Source organism: Sciurus carolinensis, chromosome 6 (genome assembly GCF_902686445.1).
Source record: "Sciurus carolinensis chromosome 6, mSciCar1.2, whole genome shotgun sequence".
NCBI classification, from domain to species: domain Eukaryota; kingdom Metazoa; phylum Chordata; class Mammalia; order Rodentia; family Sciuridae; genus Sciurus; species Sciurus carolinensis.
In genome coordinates this window covers 73,822,162-73,843,213 of record NC_062218.1, presented here as the reverse complement: position 1 = coordinate 73,843,213, position 21,052 = coordinate 73,822,162, and the positions used below count along the sequence as shown (strand labels likewise).

The following is a 21,052-nucleotide window of genomic DNA, read 5'->3' as shown; positions in this document are numbered from 1 at the left end:
CTAGAATCACCCTGATTTTCCATGAATTCCCCCAGGCTGAGGTTGGCCCAGAACACAACCAATGTCAGAGCCTTGCAGAATAGTAGAGCAGTAGACCAGCATCCAAGGATTAGAAAGGAAAAAGGGGGAAAAAAAAAAAAAGATGAACTCTGCCCAAGAATTTTAAAACATGCTTATTTCAAATTTATAGTATCTGACTCACATTCACAAAAGCTGCCCTGTGGTCTTTCCTACAGAGCTTTTGTTTTTCTTTTTCTAACCTTTGCATTCACCTAAAACACCACTCCCTTCTTTTCTGCTTCCATGCTAAATTTTGTGCCCTCTTTCCTGCTACCCTTTTGGTCACAGAGATGATATACTTATGACTTTCTTCAATTATTTCTTCAGTACTCTTTTTCAGAGATACCATGTTTAAACCAATATCCCAATTTCTAAGCATTCAATGATATAAAGTACTTGAGTCACAATCAGTTTCATACATAGCACAAATTATGCTCTACTATATTGCTTTCTGACTTAAAAACTGCACTTTTCAAAGCATGATAAATTTGTAACAGTCACTTAAAAAGAGTAAAATATTGAATTTTAACATGTTATAAGTAATATAAGATGACAAAAACAAATTATAATCTTAAAAATACTGCACTGAGACTACACGTTCTCCTAACATTTGAACATCCTTTTCTCTTCTCTTTAGCCATCCACTAAGTCTGTCCTTAAGGCTGCAAACATTTATTAATCTCCTAAGGATTGATAACTGGTAAAGTCCCTATACTCCAGGAACTCAGGATGGTGGGAAGAAAAACATGTAAACAAGTAATCTGGATCACATATTCAGAAAACATATCTTTACATCCAGAGGACCACAAACAGCCCCTGACACATATTAGCAATTAGCAAATGTGTTTCAAGGAGTCTGGGCCCACTATCCTCCCTGCCTCCAACCAGCCTGAAACCTCTGCATATGTTAATATTTCAGTGGAAATGTGCATTCTGTTCATTTAGCTAGCATTATGGAGCACCTACAGTATGTCAGACTCTCTATACTGAAACTCCAAAGTGAACAAATTAAATGGCTTTGTTAAGGATCTCTCAAGGTAGCAAAGAAAATAAACACATACATGATCCTTGATGTGTGGTTTGGGATATAATAGAAAAATGCAATGAGTACATCAATGTGGAGAGAAATTAATTCAGCCTGGGTGATGAGAAGTCTACAAAGAGGAGATGAGAAGGAGGTAGAAGGAGAGCCCTGGTCGAGAAAGCACCTCAGGGTGAAAGGCAAGTTGCTGTGGACATTATTCCTCACCTCCTGAGAGCTGTGAGGAAGGGCCAGTGATCCCTGGTGATCTCATCCACCCTGAAATCCTAATATGAACTTTCACAATGTGAATGTTTATATGAAATATTCTATGGCCATTAGGAGACAGGTGGTGGATATACCTTTATGTTTATTACATTAAATCTTTCAGATCTTTAACTAGTGTCTTTTATATCCTTTATTGGAAGATAAAAAAATAATTCAGTGAAAAAAATTCAAGTCCATTGTTAAGATTATCTTTTGAGGTAAGGCATAAAAACAAAAATAATAAAAATCTCCAGTTCTCCCCCTCTCTCTAGTAGAAGTGTCTAGTTAGAATTAACATTAATAATCAGGAGGGAAAAAATTGTTGTAAGGTTTTATACTTTCAACTTTTTCTTAAAATTTTCACCACAAATGAATATCTTTTGGTACAAGTTATTTTTTTTTATATTCTATATCATCTATGGTTTGCTTATCTGATAAAATCTACCTAGCGATTAATTGTACTAGCTTTGTGGCATTTTAATATATCTTTTTATTTTTAGAATGAAAACAAAGGAGAACCATTGTATAGAAAGATAGAGTCAGACAATTTTTACAGTGTTGATTATTGAAACATATGGAGAAATTTTTTGGTACCTTGTCTTCCCCCAGCCTAAGTGATCTATGCTGGAAAGCATGAAAAATTTTTTTAAAAATTAAAAAAAAAGAAAATTACGCTATTTTAGTTTAGTTCAGAGCTTTTTACTTTAAATTTATATTGCCTTCTTTCAGATCAAAACAGTTTCTGGCAAATAGTTGGTGTTTGGTAATTGTTGTATACATGTTAGAAGTAAGTCACAGGGCACAGCCCTTAAGGTGGCCACTCTCCCGACGCTGGAGGCTCTGGAGCAGCATTGTGATGGGCATACCAGTGAGCCACCAGGCTTAACAACCGTTCTCAGAAACTTTGTTCGTGTCTAGCATCCAGTTCATCCTCACTTCTATTCCTACATGAATTTACTACTTTCTAAAGACTGTTGAGCTTGTTGCCCATGGACACTTAACCGTCATACAGCTATAAAAGACAAGACCATCATGCCCCCCCAAAAAGGGTCTAGAATTAGAGGAAAGGAAACTACATTTTCTAAGTCAGTGTCTTTTTCCCTTGGCTTTTGTGTGAACATGGCTTTCATGCAACTAATAGTAATAGTTCTTTCACTTGCTCTTAACACATCAAACCTCTGAAGTCAGGCTAACTAGCTATGAAGAAAGAGAGGTTATTTGGATTTTAACAAAGGTTAATAAGAGTAATTTGTGGTTTTTCATACAAGGACTTGAACTTTTAGCTGTACAATGGGAAGGCATAGGAAATAAAAGAGTATGAAAATATATATTCCTAAGGACTGAGACTGTCGACGTGAAAAGAAATGGACTAGTCAGAAGCTTTTTCTGTGGTGATGATTCTCTGACAAAAAGCCAAATTTTACTTAAATAGTATTGATATAATATGTAGCAGCATTGTAACTGAAAAAAGGCCAATAATCTAGATGTTTCTTTTTGCTAACAAGGTGTAATTTTAAAGAGAAATAATAATAATAATTTAAAAATAAATTAAGAATGAAATCACCATGGTGTAGAAAAGGGATTTTCTAGTTTATAACATAATGCCTGAGACAAGAAATGAGTGCTCCATGTGGCATTCTTTTTCATTTATATTCCTTGCAGTAACGAAATAGAATCTGTTCCCCTACATCTATTTCATTAGAATTTTTGAAGCACCTGTCACCTATCATCATCAGTTTATACATATTTCAACTTTTTTTTCCATTGAACAAATGTAATAACACAGGTCCATATGTGCTCATGTCTGGGAGGAGAGATTCTACGTGGTTTTTGGATTACCTTTCTAGACTCCTTCTCCCATTTATTGTTTGGAGTGTGTCACCTTCTGTCAATCTAATTACTTCTCTAAGAGCGGCTGTTCTCAGCTCACTGTATGACAATCACTACTTTGTGAATATACCCAAGAAGCCTCAGCAGTCAATTGATGTACCCTAAAAGTGTCACTCTCAGGTGGCAGGCTAGCTTCAGTGTACCAGCTCACTCCAGGTGTACGGAGTTCTCTGGAGAAAGAGTTTCTTTAGATGCACAGCAAGGGAACCTGGTGATTTCAATAGATTTCTTGCTTTTTCGTGACATATAGAATCAAATATTTTCAAAATGTAGTCAGCTGAGAGATGTTTTCTATGTATCTCCAGGACTTCTAGCACCTGTAAGAATAGCAATTAAATGTGTACATTGCCTGACCAGTGACACTTGTAAAAGAGAAGAGAAGCTTTCAAAGACCAATAGCAGAGATTTTGATTTTTACAGAAAAAGGCTTAGAGGAATAATGCTTATTTATCCATTTAGTAAGCCCTTTAGTTCATATTGACTATTCATTACTGTGAATAGAGAGACTTGGCTGAATCTAACAGTAATTCCTTTGTCATCATTAAACAGCTGTAGATTTTTAATATAATAAAGATAAAACTGCTCTTATAGCTCCAAATTCACACTATGGTATTCAAGTTTGTGCCATCACTTCCATTTTCAGAGCTTTATAATTCCACCATAATCATTTGTTCTTGGCAGAAATGTGTTATACAAGCACTCAGCTGAGGATAATATTTTTGAACAATTTTTTAAATACTCTGGTGATGTGATTATGGGAATTTGGAACTCAGTATTAATTTACTCTTGCATTTTGTGTTTGTATGTCTCAAAAATCTCTGTTTCAAGTAACACAATTTAACTTGAATCATTACTTAAATACTAGCGGTATGCATTGCAAGATAATGTAATCAGATAAAAAAATAATTTATTGGTAGAGAGTGAGTCATTGTTTTTCTCCCCCTCCTCACTGTCATTTCCTTTGGACTCCATGCCACCTGCTTTGTTTGCTTAACAGTTAATATAATTCTTCAGGTATAAATTGAGGTGTTGATCTAATTGTTTTTTTAATAAGGGAACTAAGTGTTTCATTGAACAACGACATTCCCACTCAACCAAAATTTGATGTGTCAGAAGTATCAGTATTTTAGCCATATTCTCATACTTCAAATTTTCCCAGAGCCAATTTTTTAAAAATTTCTACTTCATTTATTTCAGTATTCAGTCTATTACTATAATTGAATGTGAACTGGAGAAATCTAGTCGGCATCTCTCACTTCAAAAGCTTAGGAAAGTTTGGACAGGAAAGAGTGGGCCCCACATGGTCACAAGCAATAGCTGATAATTAGACCATCATGTTTAGCTACACTGGCTTGAGATCTGGTGTAAGATTTCTGTAAACTCTTCATGAAAGACTTATGAGAGATAATGAGTTAACATTTGGAGATTGTTCAACATTGTAGTTGATATTTGAATTTTTATAAACCAAACACAATATCTATCCCCCAAAATCTTTGTAAGAATATTTAGCACACATTCATGTGCCAGATGGATTGTAATGACAGTTGATAGGCCTCTCCCAACCCTTGCGTTCTGTTGTCAGGAGTCTGCATAGCAAAACAACTAGAATCTTTACAATAAGACTTATTGGGTTAAAAATGTGGGTGCACATTGAAAAATCTACTGTCTACTAAGACTATGAATTAACATTACATAAGGCTTTAAAGCAAAGGTTTGTATGAAGATATTTTAACATGGCTTATAGAAATATTAATGTTTTGAAAAAATCAGGTATTTTCTTGTTCTTACCTATTTCTCTTCACACAAGTGATTTCTTATGAAAAATGTGGAATGTGATGCAAGACACTCAATTTTTTTTCAAAAGCTCAAACATTTGCAGATATCAAAACAGAAATACATGATATGACAACTTGTTATGACCCAGAGAAATGATCTCTTGGTTGAGATAATGCTAACAAAAAGAGTTTAAAACCTAGGAAGTTAAGTTAGAGGGTGGAATTATTAAAGTATTGTGATGCCCTTTGGAGTACTATTATAAAAACTCTCTGCGAGTACTTATTCTGCACCAAAAATGATGGCTGTAGATCCACAATAGGGGGACAGGTGGCCCCACCAATTATAAATTCCCCAAGATTGTAAATGTATATTTTATCATCTTGTGTCAAAATATTCATTTTAATATTCAAACATTTTACCACATAATAAGCTGTAACCATATGTTTATTTGTTATATTATACCACTATAACATTAATAAATATTTACAGAATAGTAGTGTATCCTAGATTTATTGCAATGGTAGCTCATAGTTTGATTTTAAGCTAAAATCTTCAATGCCTCAGAAATTAATTTTAAGTAATATTACATTTGTTACATATTGATGAGCCAAAGTATTAAAATTTTCAGACTCACACTCTTTTAAACTCATGTTGTTTTATTTATTTTCCCCAATTGCATGAATTAAAAATGGAGTGTTATCTCAGCTTTCAATTCCTTAGCTTGATGTTGCAACTTTTCCTTTATTTGTATGTGAATTCTGTCTTTAATAAAGATGAGATCTGCTGAACTTTCCGTTAGCAAGAGGTGCATAGGTATGCATCTCTTTATAACTGATCTTGGTAGTGCCAGGAAAATTAAGAAATGTTGCTAGTCTATTAATAATGAATATGGCAAGCTATGTGATTAATCAAAAGTTTTATGATATCTAAAAATATAACATCATTTCTGTGAATCAGACTGTGTGCAATTGAATTGACAATCATCAGCTTTAAAAAAAAAAAAAAAAGTAAAACTCAAGCCTCCTGACTCATACTTTTTTGAACTGTTACAATGTTATATTAGTATTTATTCTTCTGTGACAGCTAAGACTAGACCAGACCTACAGTGGGAAGAAAGGAGGTTTAAGAAAAGTCATCGACTTTTCCCTTTCTTGTGTCAGAAAACAGTCTCAGGGTGATTCCTACTCACTTGAAACTGGGAGGTACTTTTGCTAGTTTGCTAGTTAGTGACTCTGTTGCCTATTTGCAGTGTTCTTTGGATCCCTTACTCAGCTCAGGGTAATGAAGCCACAAGTTCAGCTGTTTTGATTTTTCTTGCAGCCTATGTTTAGGAAGATAATTTCTCAGTATTATAAATTTCAATGAAGATTTTCACATGTACTTTCTAACAAAAGTAATTCTCCGAATGAGCATGTTGTCTGAACATTCTCAGTCACTGCTCAGTGAGCATATTAACCATGTTCTCATATGCTGTTTTGATCTCAGGGATATGAGAGGGGGCCAGGACACCATTAGTGCCAGCCATTATGTTAGAGTCAAACCAGAGGTGTTTCCAACATTTCTGCTGTTGTCGTCATCACAGATTCTAAAATAGTTTTGCAACATCCTGACTTCTGATTTTTATGTGGGAAGAAAGAGTGCTGCAGTTTGCCACCTTAATTATATTCTGCTGTAATTGTTTTTCACCAGAAAGTTCTTGAAACCCATATGAATTCCAAATCACAATACTTTGGTCCTCATACCCTCTTTGTTCATTGACTGAATTTGTTTGTGAAAGGAATATATTTTTTTAAAACATGATGAATGCTGAAGTGAAATGAATCATGGTTTTTACCTGTGATATTCTATTCTTAACATAATATAGCATGTGTGATAACCTGAAACACAGGATAACTTGAACTTCTGTAACACCCCTGAATGTCTCTTACAGCCTTTGTCTAGGTTTGAACTTTCCAAAATTATGTATTTCAGACGTTGAGAAAGAAGGGCCTTAATGGCTGTGACAGCCCAGATCCCGATGCGGACGATTCAGTAGGTCACAGCCCTGAGTCTGAGGACAAGTACAGGAAAATTAACGAAGATATTGATCTAATGATCAGCAGGCAAAGATTGTGTGTAAGTACTTGGAACTCCCTTCATTTTTTTTACTCTTGGTATTTCTCTGAACCTGGCAGGCATTGAACAAGAAAGAAAACAAAGGCTGTGAAAGCCCCGACCCTGACTCCTCTTATGCACTCACCCCACGCACCGAAGAAAAATACAAAAAAATTAATGAAGAATTTGATAATATGATCAAGAGTCATAAAATTCCTGTAAGTACCAAAGGTAGATGGCTGATCTGCTGATAACTGCTGCAGTAACACACCTTAACCCTCTCAGTGATGGCTTGCTTTAAGAAGCACTGAAAGTCAGATAAATAGCCATCTCATCCCATGGGCAGTGCATTTAGAAAGCAAACCCTGCGGGATGCTGAAATTACATAATCGCGAAGAATTGCCATCGAGAAGTTCATTCTGAGGTAGAACAATTCACAGGAGGAAGAGAAAGATCAGTGTGACACACCCTGAATTTACACAACCTTTTAAAAGTTCACACAAATCATGAAACACGAGTAAAACAGTAGAATCATTTTCTGAACAAGTTTGAAGATTTGCTCTAAAATACATGGGTATATGGTGTGCTGAGACCGGGTACACGAGAGAAACTGCAGTTCTCTCACATAAAATGACAGTCATCACTTAAATAAAAGCTGGTTTCTGAATAAAACTTCTGCCCCTCCCCCTACACGTGAAATTCAACAGCACTGAAGGGTTAAAGCTAATGCTCGCTGCAGGGAACAGACTGCATGAAACCTAATGGTAAGATTCCAACGTTTGTGTGCTGGGGTGATTTTAAAGCTTTATCAGAACATTATCTGCTTTGCCTACACCAACATTTTCCATGCTTTAACATTTGGCTAAATTTTGCCTTAACCAGTTCAGAAAATTTCTAACAAACAATCATATGCCTTGCCAGATATTTAAGAGAAATAACTCTGCATGTATTATTTTGTTTGCCCTCATGTATGGAGGAAAAATATATACTGTTTATTACATTGTCATCAATCAAATAATGTTAATTTTGTGCCATCTAAGGATGATACCTAAGTCTCATTTGCTTTCTGAGTAACTAATATTAGCGTCTGAACCTAACTGTACACAAGCTTCTCAGTAGATAATTATTTTTCAAAAAAGTACATTAAATGGTTTTGGTAAGTTAGCAAAACAGTCTAAACCTGAGTACTGAGAACAACTCTTCAGTAAAAACAGACTTTGTTGATTACAAGTGCAGATCTTTGGGGTCAAAAGCTCTAGGCCAAATCCACAACTGCACTCACAAGATAAATGAATGTTTGGCTGTGGGTGCACACTCAACCTATTTTGAATGAAACTGGAGCTTTAAAACTTATTTACAAAATGTATGCAAATTAAAATTTCTATCCTCAAAATTACATGTCTGTTCATTTGTTAAATGGAATAATGTCAGCAGTAGAGCTTTTATTGACTCAGAATTATTACTATATGTATCATGAAGGAAAACTCTCTGTGCCACAAATTCTTAAAGGTTTCATAAAACCAAGTACTATATGCAGCATATTCACAGTGGGCACTTTATCCAATGAAGTATTTCCTCTTATATATAGTTCATGAATACTAGTTAACAGTACTCAAAATTCTTAAGTGATAACACCCATTGGGATTTTATCTTACCCAGGAGAAAGAAGGAAACAGCTCCTTTGGGCCACCTTTTATTCTTATGGTCTGAATTTTTTTTGCTATCTTGTACATCACTTGGAGTTGTGTTACAGAGTTTTGTGAATGTAGAATATTAAGGCAAAGCACCTCTGATTTCTCAGATAAGAGGAATCCTTTGCACAGTTAGAAAAAAGGCAAATATATGCAATACTGCTGATTACTCTCAGTCTAGTTGATCCCACATGTGGAAGGAGATTTAACCCCCAAAGTTCCAGGGAAATGTACATTCGATCATTTTTCTCATATTTTAAGGGGAAAGAGATGTGTTGCATACAGTATTTCACTCTGTCATGAAACGAGTTTAAAATCAAGACATGTGATTTCTTAAGAGGTGCAGTGGTATATGGCAGGGGATGAAAAACCACATGAGCGTTTACAGGCAGAGTGAGAAGGAACCACACTGCTCTGAACTGTTCATAGAGTCTTCATGGCTTTAGTAAGTGCTTCAGGCTCCATGATGAAAAGACCAGTTTTTGCACATTGCTCTCAGTTGCTGGAAGTCAGTTTTGTTGAAAGTTTCCACAGCTGCTAAAACATTTACAGCAGGGCAAGGACACTCTGCCCTTTGTGTGTATTGAGTGTCTCCACCTCTTTAAAAACATTATAACACTGTTTTTCTATTTCAAAGACCCAGTTTGAAGAGTTTCCTTTTTAAAATAGAAAATTTAATATTGCAGTCACCTGTTGGAATAATATAATTTATGCCCATATTCCTCAATTACATGAAATAATTCATGGGTGATTTGGAATCTTGTCGACCAGCATTTCCTCATGCTGGGTTTGCCTCGGTTCATGCTGGGCTTCACAGCAAGCAAAAACAGCTCCATTTGAGGAACCAGGAATTAGGAAATGTGCTGAATGAATGAGAGGTGGATGCAAGACTGGTTGAGAGTAAACAAGAAGGGAGGAAGTAGAGAGAAACAGTCTATATTTTATTCAAAATAATGGACTGTGAAGAGAGAAATAACGCTGTGAAGAGAGAAATGTTGCTTTGTAGGATCAAAGGAGGGAGTTAAATGAAAAACACTTGAGACTATTAATGTACAGAGGAGAAATGCTTCAAAAAAGGAGAGAGAACACATAGGTATAATGGAGACTAAATGGTAAAACTTCTCAAAGGGAAGAAGGAAGAAGGATGGGGCCTAAGCAAGAAGATGGGATCTAAGCAAGATGGAGAAGAATCAGGTGTATTTAAGGTGGAAGGTGGGTAGGGTGCAGGTGGGTGGGTAACCACAGAGTAACTTTCTTTAACTTCTGTAGGCATTGAGGGAAGCAGGACCAAGTGCTCACCAGAAGTCAGAGAATGATGAGCCTGGACATTGAGGAAGGAAAGGGAATGAACAGGGGCAGGCTACAGTTGTCAGGCAGCCCTGAGGAAAGTTAAATACCAGCAGTTGGTAGTCCCTTCATCAGAATCCTGTTTTGGTTTTGTTTTTTCTTTGCTAGAGCTCTGGAGACAGGTATTGGTTGTTCACAATATAAGTGTCATTAGTGGCAAAAAAAAAAAAAAAAAAAAGATTCAATTCAGTCATTCATATCAAATAAAAGAAGACTCATTCAAAAATAGTTTGTTAAAAATGTGTACATATATGAAAATATCTAAGTGAATCTCACCATCATGTATATCCATAAGAACGGGGTCCTACTTAGAATAAGATATAATCTATGCATGTATAATTTTATAAAAACAAATTCTAGTCATGTATCACCAAAAAGAACCAATAAAAAATACAACACTTTATTTTTTACTGGACTTCTCCTGTGATGCATTTGGGAATGTAGTAGATTTTGAATTAAAGTTCCAATACTTTCTGACTATGATGGTTTACTTCAGAAACCATCCTCAATTTGTTTAGGGATAGAAACTAAGTTCTTTTAGCCATCATGTCTGTATCACTTAAAGGCAGTACCAGCTTCCTGGGCCTGTGACCTGACCCTGCTCTGAGAGCTGTGCTGGGTTAAATGCTGTATTCTTATTGTCTTGAAATTCTTAATACTTTTTAAACTAGAGTTGCATCTTCTTTTCATTTTGTACTGGGCTCTGACTACAGCGTTTTATTTGATCACCCCCAAATTCTTTCTTCCTGACTTGAATGTTCTAAAAATTTGGAGCTAAGCCCTGAGATCTTTGCAAGTTTAGAATTTTAAACCACTTTTTGGCTTTAATTTTCTAGACAAAAAAAAAATTAGATATAGATGTTTTTAAGTTTCCTAATTTTGAAAAGTCAAGAAGGAAAAAAATAATGCCAATTACTTGGCAGCACTTATATGTAACTATAACCTTTGCATTCTCCCAAAATGTTTAGAGCCACTTGGTGTCTTTATGGATGCAACCATTCTATGCCTCAGATAAAGAAATTAAGGTCAGGGAAGATTAAATGACCTGCCTTGTTAAGTGGAAGTTTACTACCTGACCTAGACTGCTGCTAAGATTTGTGATAGCAAGGCTAATGTCCTTTCTAATTCTCTAACATATTTTCTTAATGTGATCATTTTTAATTTACTTTCAAAATTATCATAGCTGGTTCCTGATACAGATAAGGAAACAAAGCAAAAAAAGAATGAAAAGGATGTTAACATATTTTGTGAGTTTTAAATTTTCAAAGTGTACATGTGATGTCAGAATTATATTTGACTGCTCCTTAGCCAATCACAGTTGAACCTTACAATAATCATTACCAAGTTTTTTATGACCCAGAATGCTAGAAAATAAGTAATTCTGGAGAATAATGGTCAGAGGAAGGGAAGAGTGGAGTGACTTTTACGGAACTGGTTGCTAAGACAGTTCAGAATTTATCACATATTTATTCATAATCTATAATGCTGAAGTGCATATAATCACCCCAGGGCTAGGTAGATGGACTTTTTTTCTCTAATAAGACAGGATCAGTATTTTATAAAGTGTTTAGGGATGATGTCGTTTTATAGCTAATCTTAAATACCCAATAACAATGAAATATTTATTAGTAGAAAGAGTGAACAAAAATTAAAACACTTGTAACAAAAAGCTTTGAAATACACATTCTCAATAAATATCGAAGAAGGGAATCTTTAAGGTTTACTTTTTCCCAATACTTCAGTCACTCCAATGTGGATACTCATCCACATTCCCTGAGAACCTGTTTACTTCATTATTTATGTGATCCACAAGTAATAGGCTGCTATTATTTGACTCTTATTCAATCAGCAATATGATTTCAGAGAGCAACATTTTATTTATCAAAAACTTACACTGTGTTGCACAGTGATTCAGTAGCAAAAGCAAGACTTAGTCACTAAGTTAGATGGCCTTGGGTCACTTAACAAGTGTTACTGATTTGAAAAGGGGAGAATTATACCTGCAATGAAAAGATGTTGACAGTGTTGAAGCATATCATGTATGTGAATCATGCAGCCTAGAGGCTGCTCCATAAATAATAAACAGTAAACATAAGCTTGTATTTTTATATTAGTATAGTGTCTTCTTCAAAAACTGTTCACGATAATAGAAAAATAGAGTAAGCTTTGCATTGCATTATAGCAAGAGAGTTTGTGGAACTTCGATGAAAGGGGACAGTACTTGGCCAACATCATAACTGATTTTATAAGAGAGTGGAGGAAGGAAATCAGGAGGAAGGCAACTTGCAGAATTAAATTTGTTGGTCAAGGTGGGCTTTCTTAAGGCCAGGTTTTGAGCAGAGTTGGAGAAGGTAATGGAATTAACCAAGGTAATGAGTCCAGAATGAGGGAAGAACAGACTAACAGGAGACCAGGTGATGAAGGCTGGTCAAAGCTGGAACTCGCAGGACCATGAAGGCCATGGGAAGAAGTCAGGTTCTACTCTAAGTAGTGATGAGAGCTTTCCCAGGGTTTTGAACAGAGGAGTGCATCATCTGACTGATATTTTTTAAGGATCAAACTGATTGGTTGGTTGAAAATAAAAAGAAATTGGGAAAGAACAGAAGTGGGTAATTGTGCTAGAACACAAAGACAGCAGATTTCCAAAATGCTTCCACCTCAGTGGAGTACCACTGTTCTTTATCACAAAGGTTACTGTTATGACCCAAGGTTTGCCCAAGGTGGCAAATTCAAAAGAGTAACCAAAGAAAATTTAAATGGCTGTGTATAGATGGATAGAGTTAAAGGAAACCTGAGAGAATAGTGAAGAACACCAGGGCTTGCAACCTAGAAGCTGCTGTCACCTCTGGACCCAAAGGAGCAAGGAGAGGAAATCACCAGGGCTCAGCAAGATCTGTGTCCATCAGAGAAAACAACCCGATTCTCCTGGCCTGTGCAGGAATGGAGCAGCCTCTGCTAACATGGCTGTGGCCCAGCATGAATGCTGCTCCTGTAAAAAAAAAAAAAAAAAATTGCCCCAGCCTCTCCTCTACACTCTGTACTGCCCATTGGCTGACCTGAAGTCACAGGTCAGGGGACCCCAGTTGCTGCTATTGTAGTGTCAGCTCCTGGGCGTAGAACAGAGTGAAGTGGATGGAGAGTGACTTTGGGGCCAGTGAAGGATGCCTGACACAGTCACTCTTTGTTTTCTTTGGCGTGCTGGAGCCATTATTAACCTTTTAATGAAGGACTACAATATTTTATTCATTCTGTAGACATTTACTTTACCACATACACTAGTATTTTTGTTCTTTAATAGAACTCTAGAAATTGGGATACATTCATGCTTTGATGTCTTACAAACATTTATATTTCACTATGTCATGGTGTTTATCCAAAATTATTTTCTGTTACCATTTACAACAGATTTTCTGTTACCATTTACCATTTACAACACATAAATGAAGTAAAAAAAAAAAGTCTGTATTATTTTATCACTTGAACCTTTTCATTTCCCTCAAATATAATAAAGAATCAAAGACACATAAAAGAAAAATGCACAAAAAGTTGACTTTTGTCAATATCAACATTTCCAGAACATGAAAGAAAAGTAACATGGGAAATGAAGAATATGGGAGCATAAACATAAACAGAAAACAGTACTATAATCAGCAACATAAACACGGAAGTGCCACAGAGCACAATGTGTGATCCAGACCAGCCAGTCAACCAGTGAAAACAAAACAACAAAAAACAAACAGCCACACATAACATACACACACATTTGAACTCCCGCAGTGGTTTACTAAGAACTCTAAGGGCATGATTTATATATGTATGCATATACATGTATGTATAATGGATTTATACACATATATATTGTATATAATTTTATTTTAAGAATGCTATATGATCTGACACCATGAGTCTTTTGGCAATATATACTCACACAGTATTTTCATTTGTAATGTTAAAAAGAGAGAGAAAAAAAGGGAGGGGTATTTACAACTATGATTAGTTAATGCAGGCAAAAACATAAACCATATATTTTTCTTTAATTTTAGAAATAATATCAAAAAAATCAATAATTGAGACCTGAATTACTCTTAATTGGACATCCACACAACTTCAGTTGACTAATTTGCCAAGTGTCTCATTGGAGACAGATCTTGCCATTTGTCAGTAGCAGTATGTAAATACCAAAATGTGAAACATACTTTCTGAGCTATCATTTTAAAATGTGAATTATTGAATGATACCTGCTCTGTTGAAAGCTGTATCTTAAAATGCCTATTATATTTAGAGTTACTTTTAAAAGACAGATTTTTTAAATAATAATTAAACTATATGTGCTATTCTACATGCCTGGGGATGATTTTATATCATTAAGTTTCTGCATAAATATGCTCCAGTAAGCAATTAAACTAAAGGCTCTGGTTTGCATTTTAATCCTTCTTTTTATCTGTGAAGTCATCACAGTCATGTACCTTTGATCTTGCAGTCATTTCTGGCACCAGATTCAGACATCATAAATGAACAATTATTACTTAATAGAATGGAATTCAAAGACAATGGAGTCTAATGAAATGGGGCTTTGTTTTAAACAAAAGCGAAACCTTTTCTAATAGTTGCAAAGAAAGAACTCTGAGCATATTAAAGAAATCAATTTATGATCTGAACTTCTTCATGGTCTTCTGCACACCGTGGGGTTTGGAATTGGAATGTTTCTTAGAAAAGTAAACACTGCCTGTACTTGAGAGCTTCTGTTGCTGTTCTTTTCTTTTACTATATTTTTGGTTTTCTTCTTTCTGTTCCTACAGGCTGTTCCACCTCCCAACTTTGAGATGCCAGTTTCCATCCCAGTGTCCAGCCATAATAGTTTGGTATACAGCAACCCTGTCAGCTCACTGGGAAACCCCAACCTTTTGCCACTGGCCCACCCTTCTCTGCAGAGGAATAGTATGTCTCCTGGTGTAACACATCGACCTCCCAGTGCAGGTAACACAGGTATGCCCTCAAATGGACTTAATTTTAACAAGTCATTGGAGGAGCCACTTTTACCACTTTTGGCAAAAGCCCAAACTGGTTTTTTTTTTTTTTTTTTTTCTGTGAGATATTCTTTGGTTTCCTATTTATGTGCTTTTACCCCTTCATTGCTTAGCATCCAACCCTTATTAGGTCTTCTATCTGATAAGCCTAAATCTTTAGTATATCTTTTGAAATCTTTCATAGTCTACATTTTATCTTTTCAGGTGTCACTTATCTCTTCTCATGGCCATTTTTTTTTTTTTTAAAACCAGGGATTGAAACCAGTGGTGCTTCTGAGTCACATCCCCAGCTCTTTTTTATATTTTATTTAGAGACAGGGTCTTTCTGAGTTACTTAGGGCCTCGCTAAGTTGCTGAGGCAGGCTTTGAACTCACAATCTTCCTGCCTCAGCCTCCTGGCTCTGGGATTACAGGCATGCACCATCATGCCTGGCAAATGTGGCCATATTTTAACCACAGACTTCTCAGGATGTCAAAAATCCTGTCAACACACTTAGTATTCTGCTGTTTCACTGCCTAAAATGCCCTTTTCCCTCTCTACCAATGTGCCACCTCTGCTGTGAAGCCCTCCCCTGCATTCTGATAGCATCTGTCCCATTTAATTACTTATTATTTGGCCAATTTTTATTTATTTACATAGTAACTTATCCCAGAAAGTATTAAATGTAGAAAGGATATATGATAGGATTGCATGTTTTACAAGTTGTGTGAAATAAAATCAAAGCTGAATCAGAAATGAAATCAGGAGCATGTCATGAACTCATATGTACTCGACACAAATTTGTCTCTACATTTCTCCTTACTGCTGTTCAACTGAATGTCATAAAGAAGTGAAATTATTGCTCAGGGAAAGTCTGACCATTCTTTGGACTTGGCTCAAACTAAATACACTACAATTTACTGTATCAAATATGTGTCCATTTTTCCACTGAATTAAATGGAAAAATACCAAAAAATACCCTTTTTTTTTTTTAAATTCTTTTTAGTTATATAGAAGAATACCCTCTTGATTTGCCAAACTCACAGTAGGAACTAATTTAATGTGTATTGAATATAACTAAATTATTTCTTCATATTTGCAAAAGCAGCATCAAAAATAATTGTATTTATAAATCACATAGAGCAAACCATTATATGTTTACATTATATTTTAAGAAAGTACTTTATAAGGAAAATTTTAATGTATGTTAGGCACACATAACTGTATTTAAAGCAGTTTATTCACTGAAGAATTTTTCCTCTAGAAGACTTTATAAATCCTGAGTCTGGGAAATGTGTACAAAGGACTTCATTGTGCTCTTCTCTCTATATTTTAATATGTTTGAAATTTTTATGTGAATTTCAATAGCCACATATATTCCTTTCAGAGCATATTCAAATGAAGTTGAATTTCCTATTTGATAAACTCATGCTCATTTTTTTTAATTTTATATTTTATTCCCAAAACAATATTTGATGGGAAATATGTTCTTAAAATATAATGAACATTTTCATCTAATTCTAAACCCTGAACCAATTAATAATGATAAAATATCACTTAGAAGCAATTAGAAAACCTAGATGACATTCTTGCTATTATTTTTTGCCTAAATCTTGTTCCTTAAAAACTAAAAGTAATTATTGTATTCAGCATCTTGCTGAAACATCCCAACTCTCATATGTAAACATTGTCAAATGTTTTAAATTAGTAGTGAATAAGCATATGTGAATAAGCATAGCTTTGTGAAAACATGTTTATTGTGTCAATAAGTATAATTTATACAGGTAGGCATGAAATGATCAAAAAACTCTGGACAATTAGCATTGCATAAAATTAATGGTACAAGATATATTTACAAAGAATTTAACGTCAGATATGTGGTTATCTGAATACATAGGCAAACCTAATTTTTTTTTTTTAACTGCCTGTGAAGCATCTGCTTAGGAAAGACCTAGACTTGGAAATCATAAAAATGAAGTGACTATTCAAGGACTAGATTTTTTTTTTTTTAATGTAAGCTTTCCGGGGTGAGGAGGAAAGATCCTGCAAAATGTCAGTGATTGAATGTATTTTTAACATTTGAGCACAGCATGTCACAATAAAACAAATGTCAGCCGTCTAACTTAGGTAGTACTTTACAAATTTATGACTCTGAGGATTGGACAAAATACTAAGGTTTCTAAAGGTAAAGTGTTTTGTTCTGTGGGCCTTTAGCCTTTCTCCTTTTGATCTCCCTCCTTAATCCCTAGGTGGTCTGATGGGTGGAGACCTCACATCCGGTGCAGGCACCAGCGCAGGTAAGCAGGGACTTCCCTACTGCACTGTGTGTCACTGTCCAGATTGCCAGGAAGTCAGGCTTTTATACAAAATAAAGTAGAAAGTTCTGTGAGAGGCATGGGAAAACGGCCCCAAGAATTTCTAAAGCACTTTTGAAGCAGGAGTGGTTAAATAGTAACTTAGGAGTAAACTATTTATTAACTAGAACCGTTCTTAATAAAGCTTGATCTGGTCAGTGGGAGAACTAAAGGCTCCAACCAAATCAACTTAATCCTAGATATCATTCCTACACATAAGAGTCCCTTTAGCAAGTCACACTTTGTGTGTTCTCTGTTAATCATTTCACAGTAAAAGTGAATCATTTTCCACCCAAAAGAAATACTGAAATCCTATACATTTCTAAAGGACAGTGAATAAAGAAAAGGAGGGAGTCAGATTTTAACCATTCAGCAATACTGGTAATAAAAACAAATTTGACATTAAAATGAATTTTCAGAGGACATCAATATAATCTAACCCCCCAAAAACTCTTAAATAAATATTACCTCTTAAGAACTTCTTAAACCATAGCCAGTCATAGTTCTCAGTATAATTCATGATATTGTGATTATTGAGATATTAATGCCATTTTCAATACAGAAGCAAAGTAGCACAATACTTTTAAATGCCAACTATAGTTTGCTATTGGCATAACAAGTAACCATGGTAATTTCTGCAGCTGGAACATGCTATACATTTTAAATAGTAGGGGGCATGCATGAATGGCACAAGGTTATGTTTGAAATGTCAAAAAAATTCAAGTTTATTGAAATATCCATGGACAGCCTAATTAAAATATTTTACCAGGGTCAAATATAATAGCCTACTAATTATAAGAAAAAAGATAATCGGCATACAAAAACATTTTTATAAATATGTCCATTTGGGGGTAGTATTTCTCACTTTTTGGTATTGGTTCTTCCCTAATTTAGTAAGTGATGAAGAAAAAGGATTTGAACTACATGGTGAATTGACAGGATGAATAGCTCTAACATCCTATTTTATAATATCTCTTGAAAATTAGAGTCAAATTAGTGAATAAACTCAATGGTAGTTTTTTTGCTGGACTCTAGAAATGTGTTTTTGTTTTTTTTCACCTTGAAAAATACTTTATGGTTTGTAGTCTCAAAATTAAAGAAGCATATTAAATCCAGACTTCTGTATTTCCTGGATTCAAGTCTCTGCCAAACACTATGTTTAAAGACAAGGGTGGGGACCAAGAATTGGGTGGGCACAAAGACCAAGACATATTGTAAGAAAAATTACTTAGCTTTTATGATGTTTTATCTAATATCTCAGTGCACCAGTTTGCTTGGTAATATAGGAAAAGTCAGTAGGTGGAGATGAAAGTTATTAAAATTTGTAACAACAACAAAAAAGACATGTAGAAGAGAACATGGGTTACTCAGCTTTGATGGAATTGGTTTCTTGTTACTGCTTAGTAGCTAGAATGCTTTAGAATCCTATGTTGAAAATAAAAAGGTCCAATTCTGCTATCATTGTCAATTTCCCTACAGTCAGCTAAGTTTATTGATCCTCCAGGGATAGAAAAGACCCTCGAGCCGGGCGCAATGGCACATGCCTGTAATCACAGTGACTTGGGAGGCTGAGGCAGGAGGATCGTGAGTTCACAGCCAACCTCAGCAAGAAGCAAGGCGCTAAGCAACTCAGTGAGACCCTATCGCTAAATGAAATACAAAATAGGGCTGGGGTTATGGCTCAGTGGTCAAGTGCCCTGAGTTCAATCCCTGGTACCCCCTGGCCACAAAAGAGAGAGAGAGAGAGAGAGAGAGAGAGAGAGAGAGAGAGAGAGAGAGAGAGAGAGAGAGAGAGAGAAAGACCCTCAATTTTGTAAGCATGAAAGTTTGCCACATACGGGCTATAGTATCATTCAACTAACAAAGTCTTAAGAGTTTAACAAATGCATCTTTCTACCTCAGACCTCGCTGTAGGCATGAGACTCATCTAATTACAAAATAGAAGAAAAGAAAAAGACAATTGTTTCACCCTAACGACAATAATTATTCTGTCTTGGTTGTATCTTATACATATGAACAAATAGTTTTCATAGTTGTATATAGTTACTTACCCACTTTTTAAAAGGAGAGGAAGACACCCTTTCTAATGTGATGCCAAGGCACAGCTGTTCAGATGCCATTTGGTCTTGAGCTTAACTGTCATGTCCTGCACATAAACTCAGCCCTCTTCCCCTTCTTTCTCCTGCCAACCAGTATCATATGTTGAAGCTGAATATATCTGTGCTGATGTCAAAGAATCACATAACACCAGAGGGAAGAAGGCCAGCCAGAGTGTCTCTGAATTTTCAAAAGAGAAAATTAAGGCAAAATGACCACAAAAATAACTCCTAATTTTTTAATGTTCTCATTTAAATTCTGGGTCTCAGAGGTAGAAACTCTAAGGCCAAGAGGCAAAATTCTGCAATCAAATTAAATATTTTTTAGCCTTCGAAGGTTTTGTTTTTCCAAAATCAAGTCATATCAAATTGAGAAAAGGGAATAGTCTCATGAGGGAAAGAAGCTAGGTCAGCATTTATTGTGTGCCTAGAAATATCAAAACAGCAAAAAGGTGAGCATTATCATGTTCAGTCCAGCTCAGTCATAAAGTGTAGCATCTTTCCCAGCCAGTTGACTCAGCCATCCTTCTCCCCCATCCTGTCATGCCATGAGCCACCAAGCCTTACCGATTTGTCTCCTGGGTGTTTCCTAAATCTAACCCCTCTTGGCCTTTCCCATCCTGTTGCCCTGGTTCAAACTCCTACCAGTGCCACAGGGCTGTATCCAGAGCCTGCTAATTCAGCACCCTGCTTCACATTTCATTCTTCTTCAGTCTCCCTGTGACTGATCTTTCTCAAAGCCTTCACATCCTGAAAATCCAGCAATGGCTTCTCAGCTCTTTTACAATACACCATAAGCCTCTTACCTCTGACCCATCCCTATTTTCCAGTTTTAACTTCTCTTCTGCCACTGCCATCAAGAGCCTTGCAGTTCAGCTCTACTAATAACAAACATTTAAATTGCTCTTCTTCTCTGTTTTGCAAAAAAAGTAACTCATTCATCCTCATAGCTGTCCTTTAAAGGCTATGCTCATGTTATACCCTTCTACAGATGGGTCAGCTGAGGCATAGGGAGATTAAATAATTGCTCAAATGGAATGCAAGCATCCTGGCTTGAGTCCAAGCTCTTAACTGTTCCACTATGTTCCACTTTGCAGATGGTGTCAGAGCTGCTCACACTTACCTACATATTGCTCCCATGCTTTTTCCTCCCTACTTGGGGCTACTGAGTGCTGTTTGTCATTGCTCAGATTTTGGTTCAGCTGTTCAGGAAATTCTTTCCTGGCTGTTCCAGAGATGTTATGCACCTCTCCTCTGTGCTTCTGTGGCAGCCTATACTGATGTTGCATGTCACCTTGCATCAGAATTGTGATGTCTGGGCATGTCTCTCCTCAACACTCAGTCTCTGGGGGCAAACTGTGTTTTAGTTTGTATTCTCAGCTCAATGTATAAGGGTTAACATACAGTTGATACTCAGTAAATGTTAGCTAAATAAAACCTCTTCTAGAC

At 35.8% G+C, this 21,052-nt stretch overlaps 1 protein-coding gene across 12 annotated transcripts in view; it reads left to right on the top strand.

Moving 5' to 3' along the window:
* The window catches only part of Mef2c (myocyte enhancer factor 2C), a 161,153-nt gene that overhangs the window by 112,653 nt on the left and 27,448 nt on the right, over positions 1 to 21,052 (top strand). For 7 of the 12 annotated variants that reach the window (XM_047554912.1, XM_047554921.1, XM_047554911.1 and 4 more), the window contains 3 exons: positions 6,986 to 7,129; positions 14,946 to 15,132; positions 17,403 to 17,450. In XM_047554912.1, coding sequence (XP_047410868.1) covers positions 6,986 to 7,129; positions 14,946 to 15,132; positions 17,403 to 17,450 — 379 coding nt within the window. Of the gene's footprint in view, positions 1 to 6,985; positions 7,130 to 7,188; positions 7,327 to 14,945; positions 15,133 to 17,402; positions 17,451 to 21,052 lie in introns of all 12 variants that reach the window. The other 5 variants (XM_047554922.1, XM_047554917.1, XM_047554923.1 and 2 more) reach the window with 4 other exon arrangements.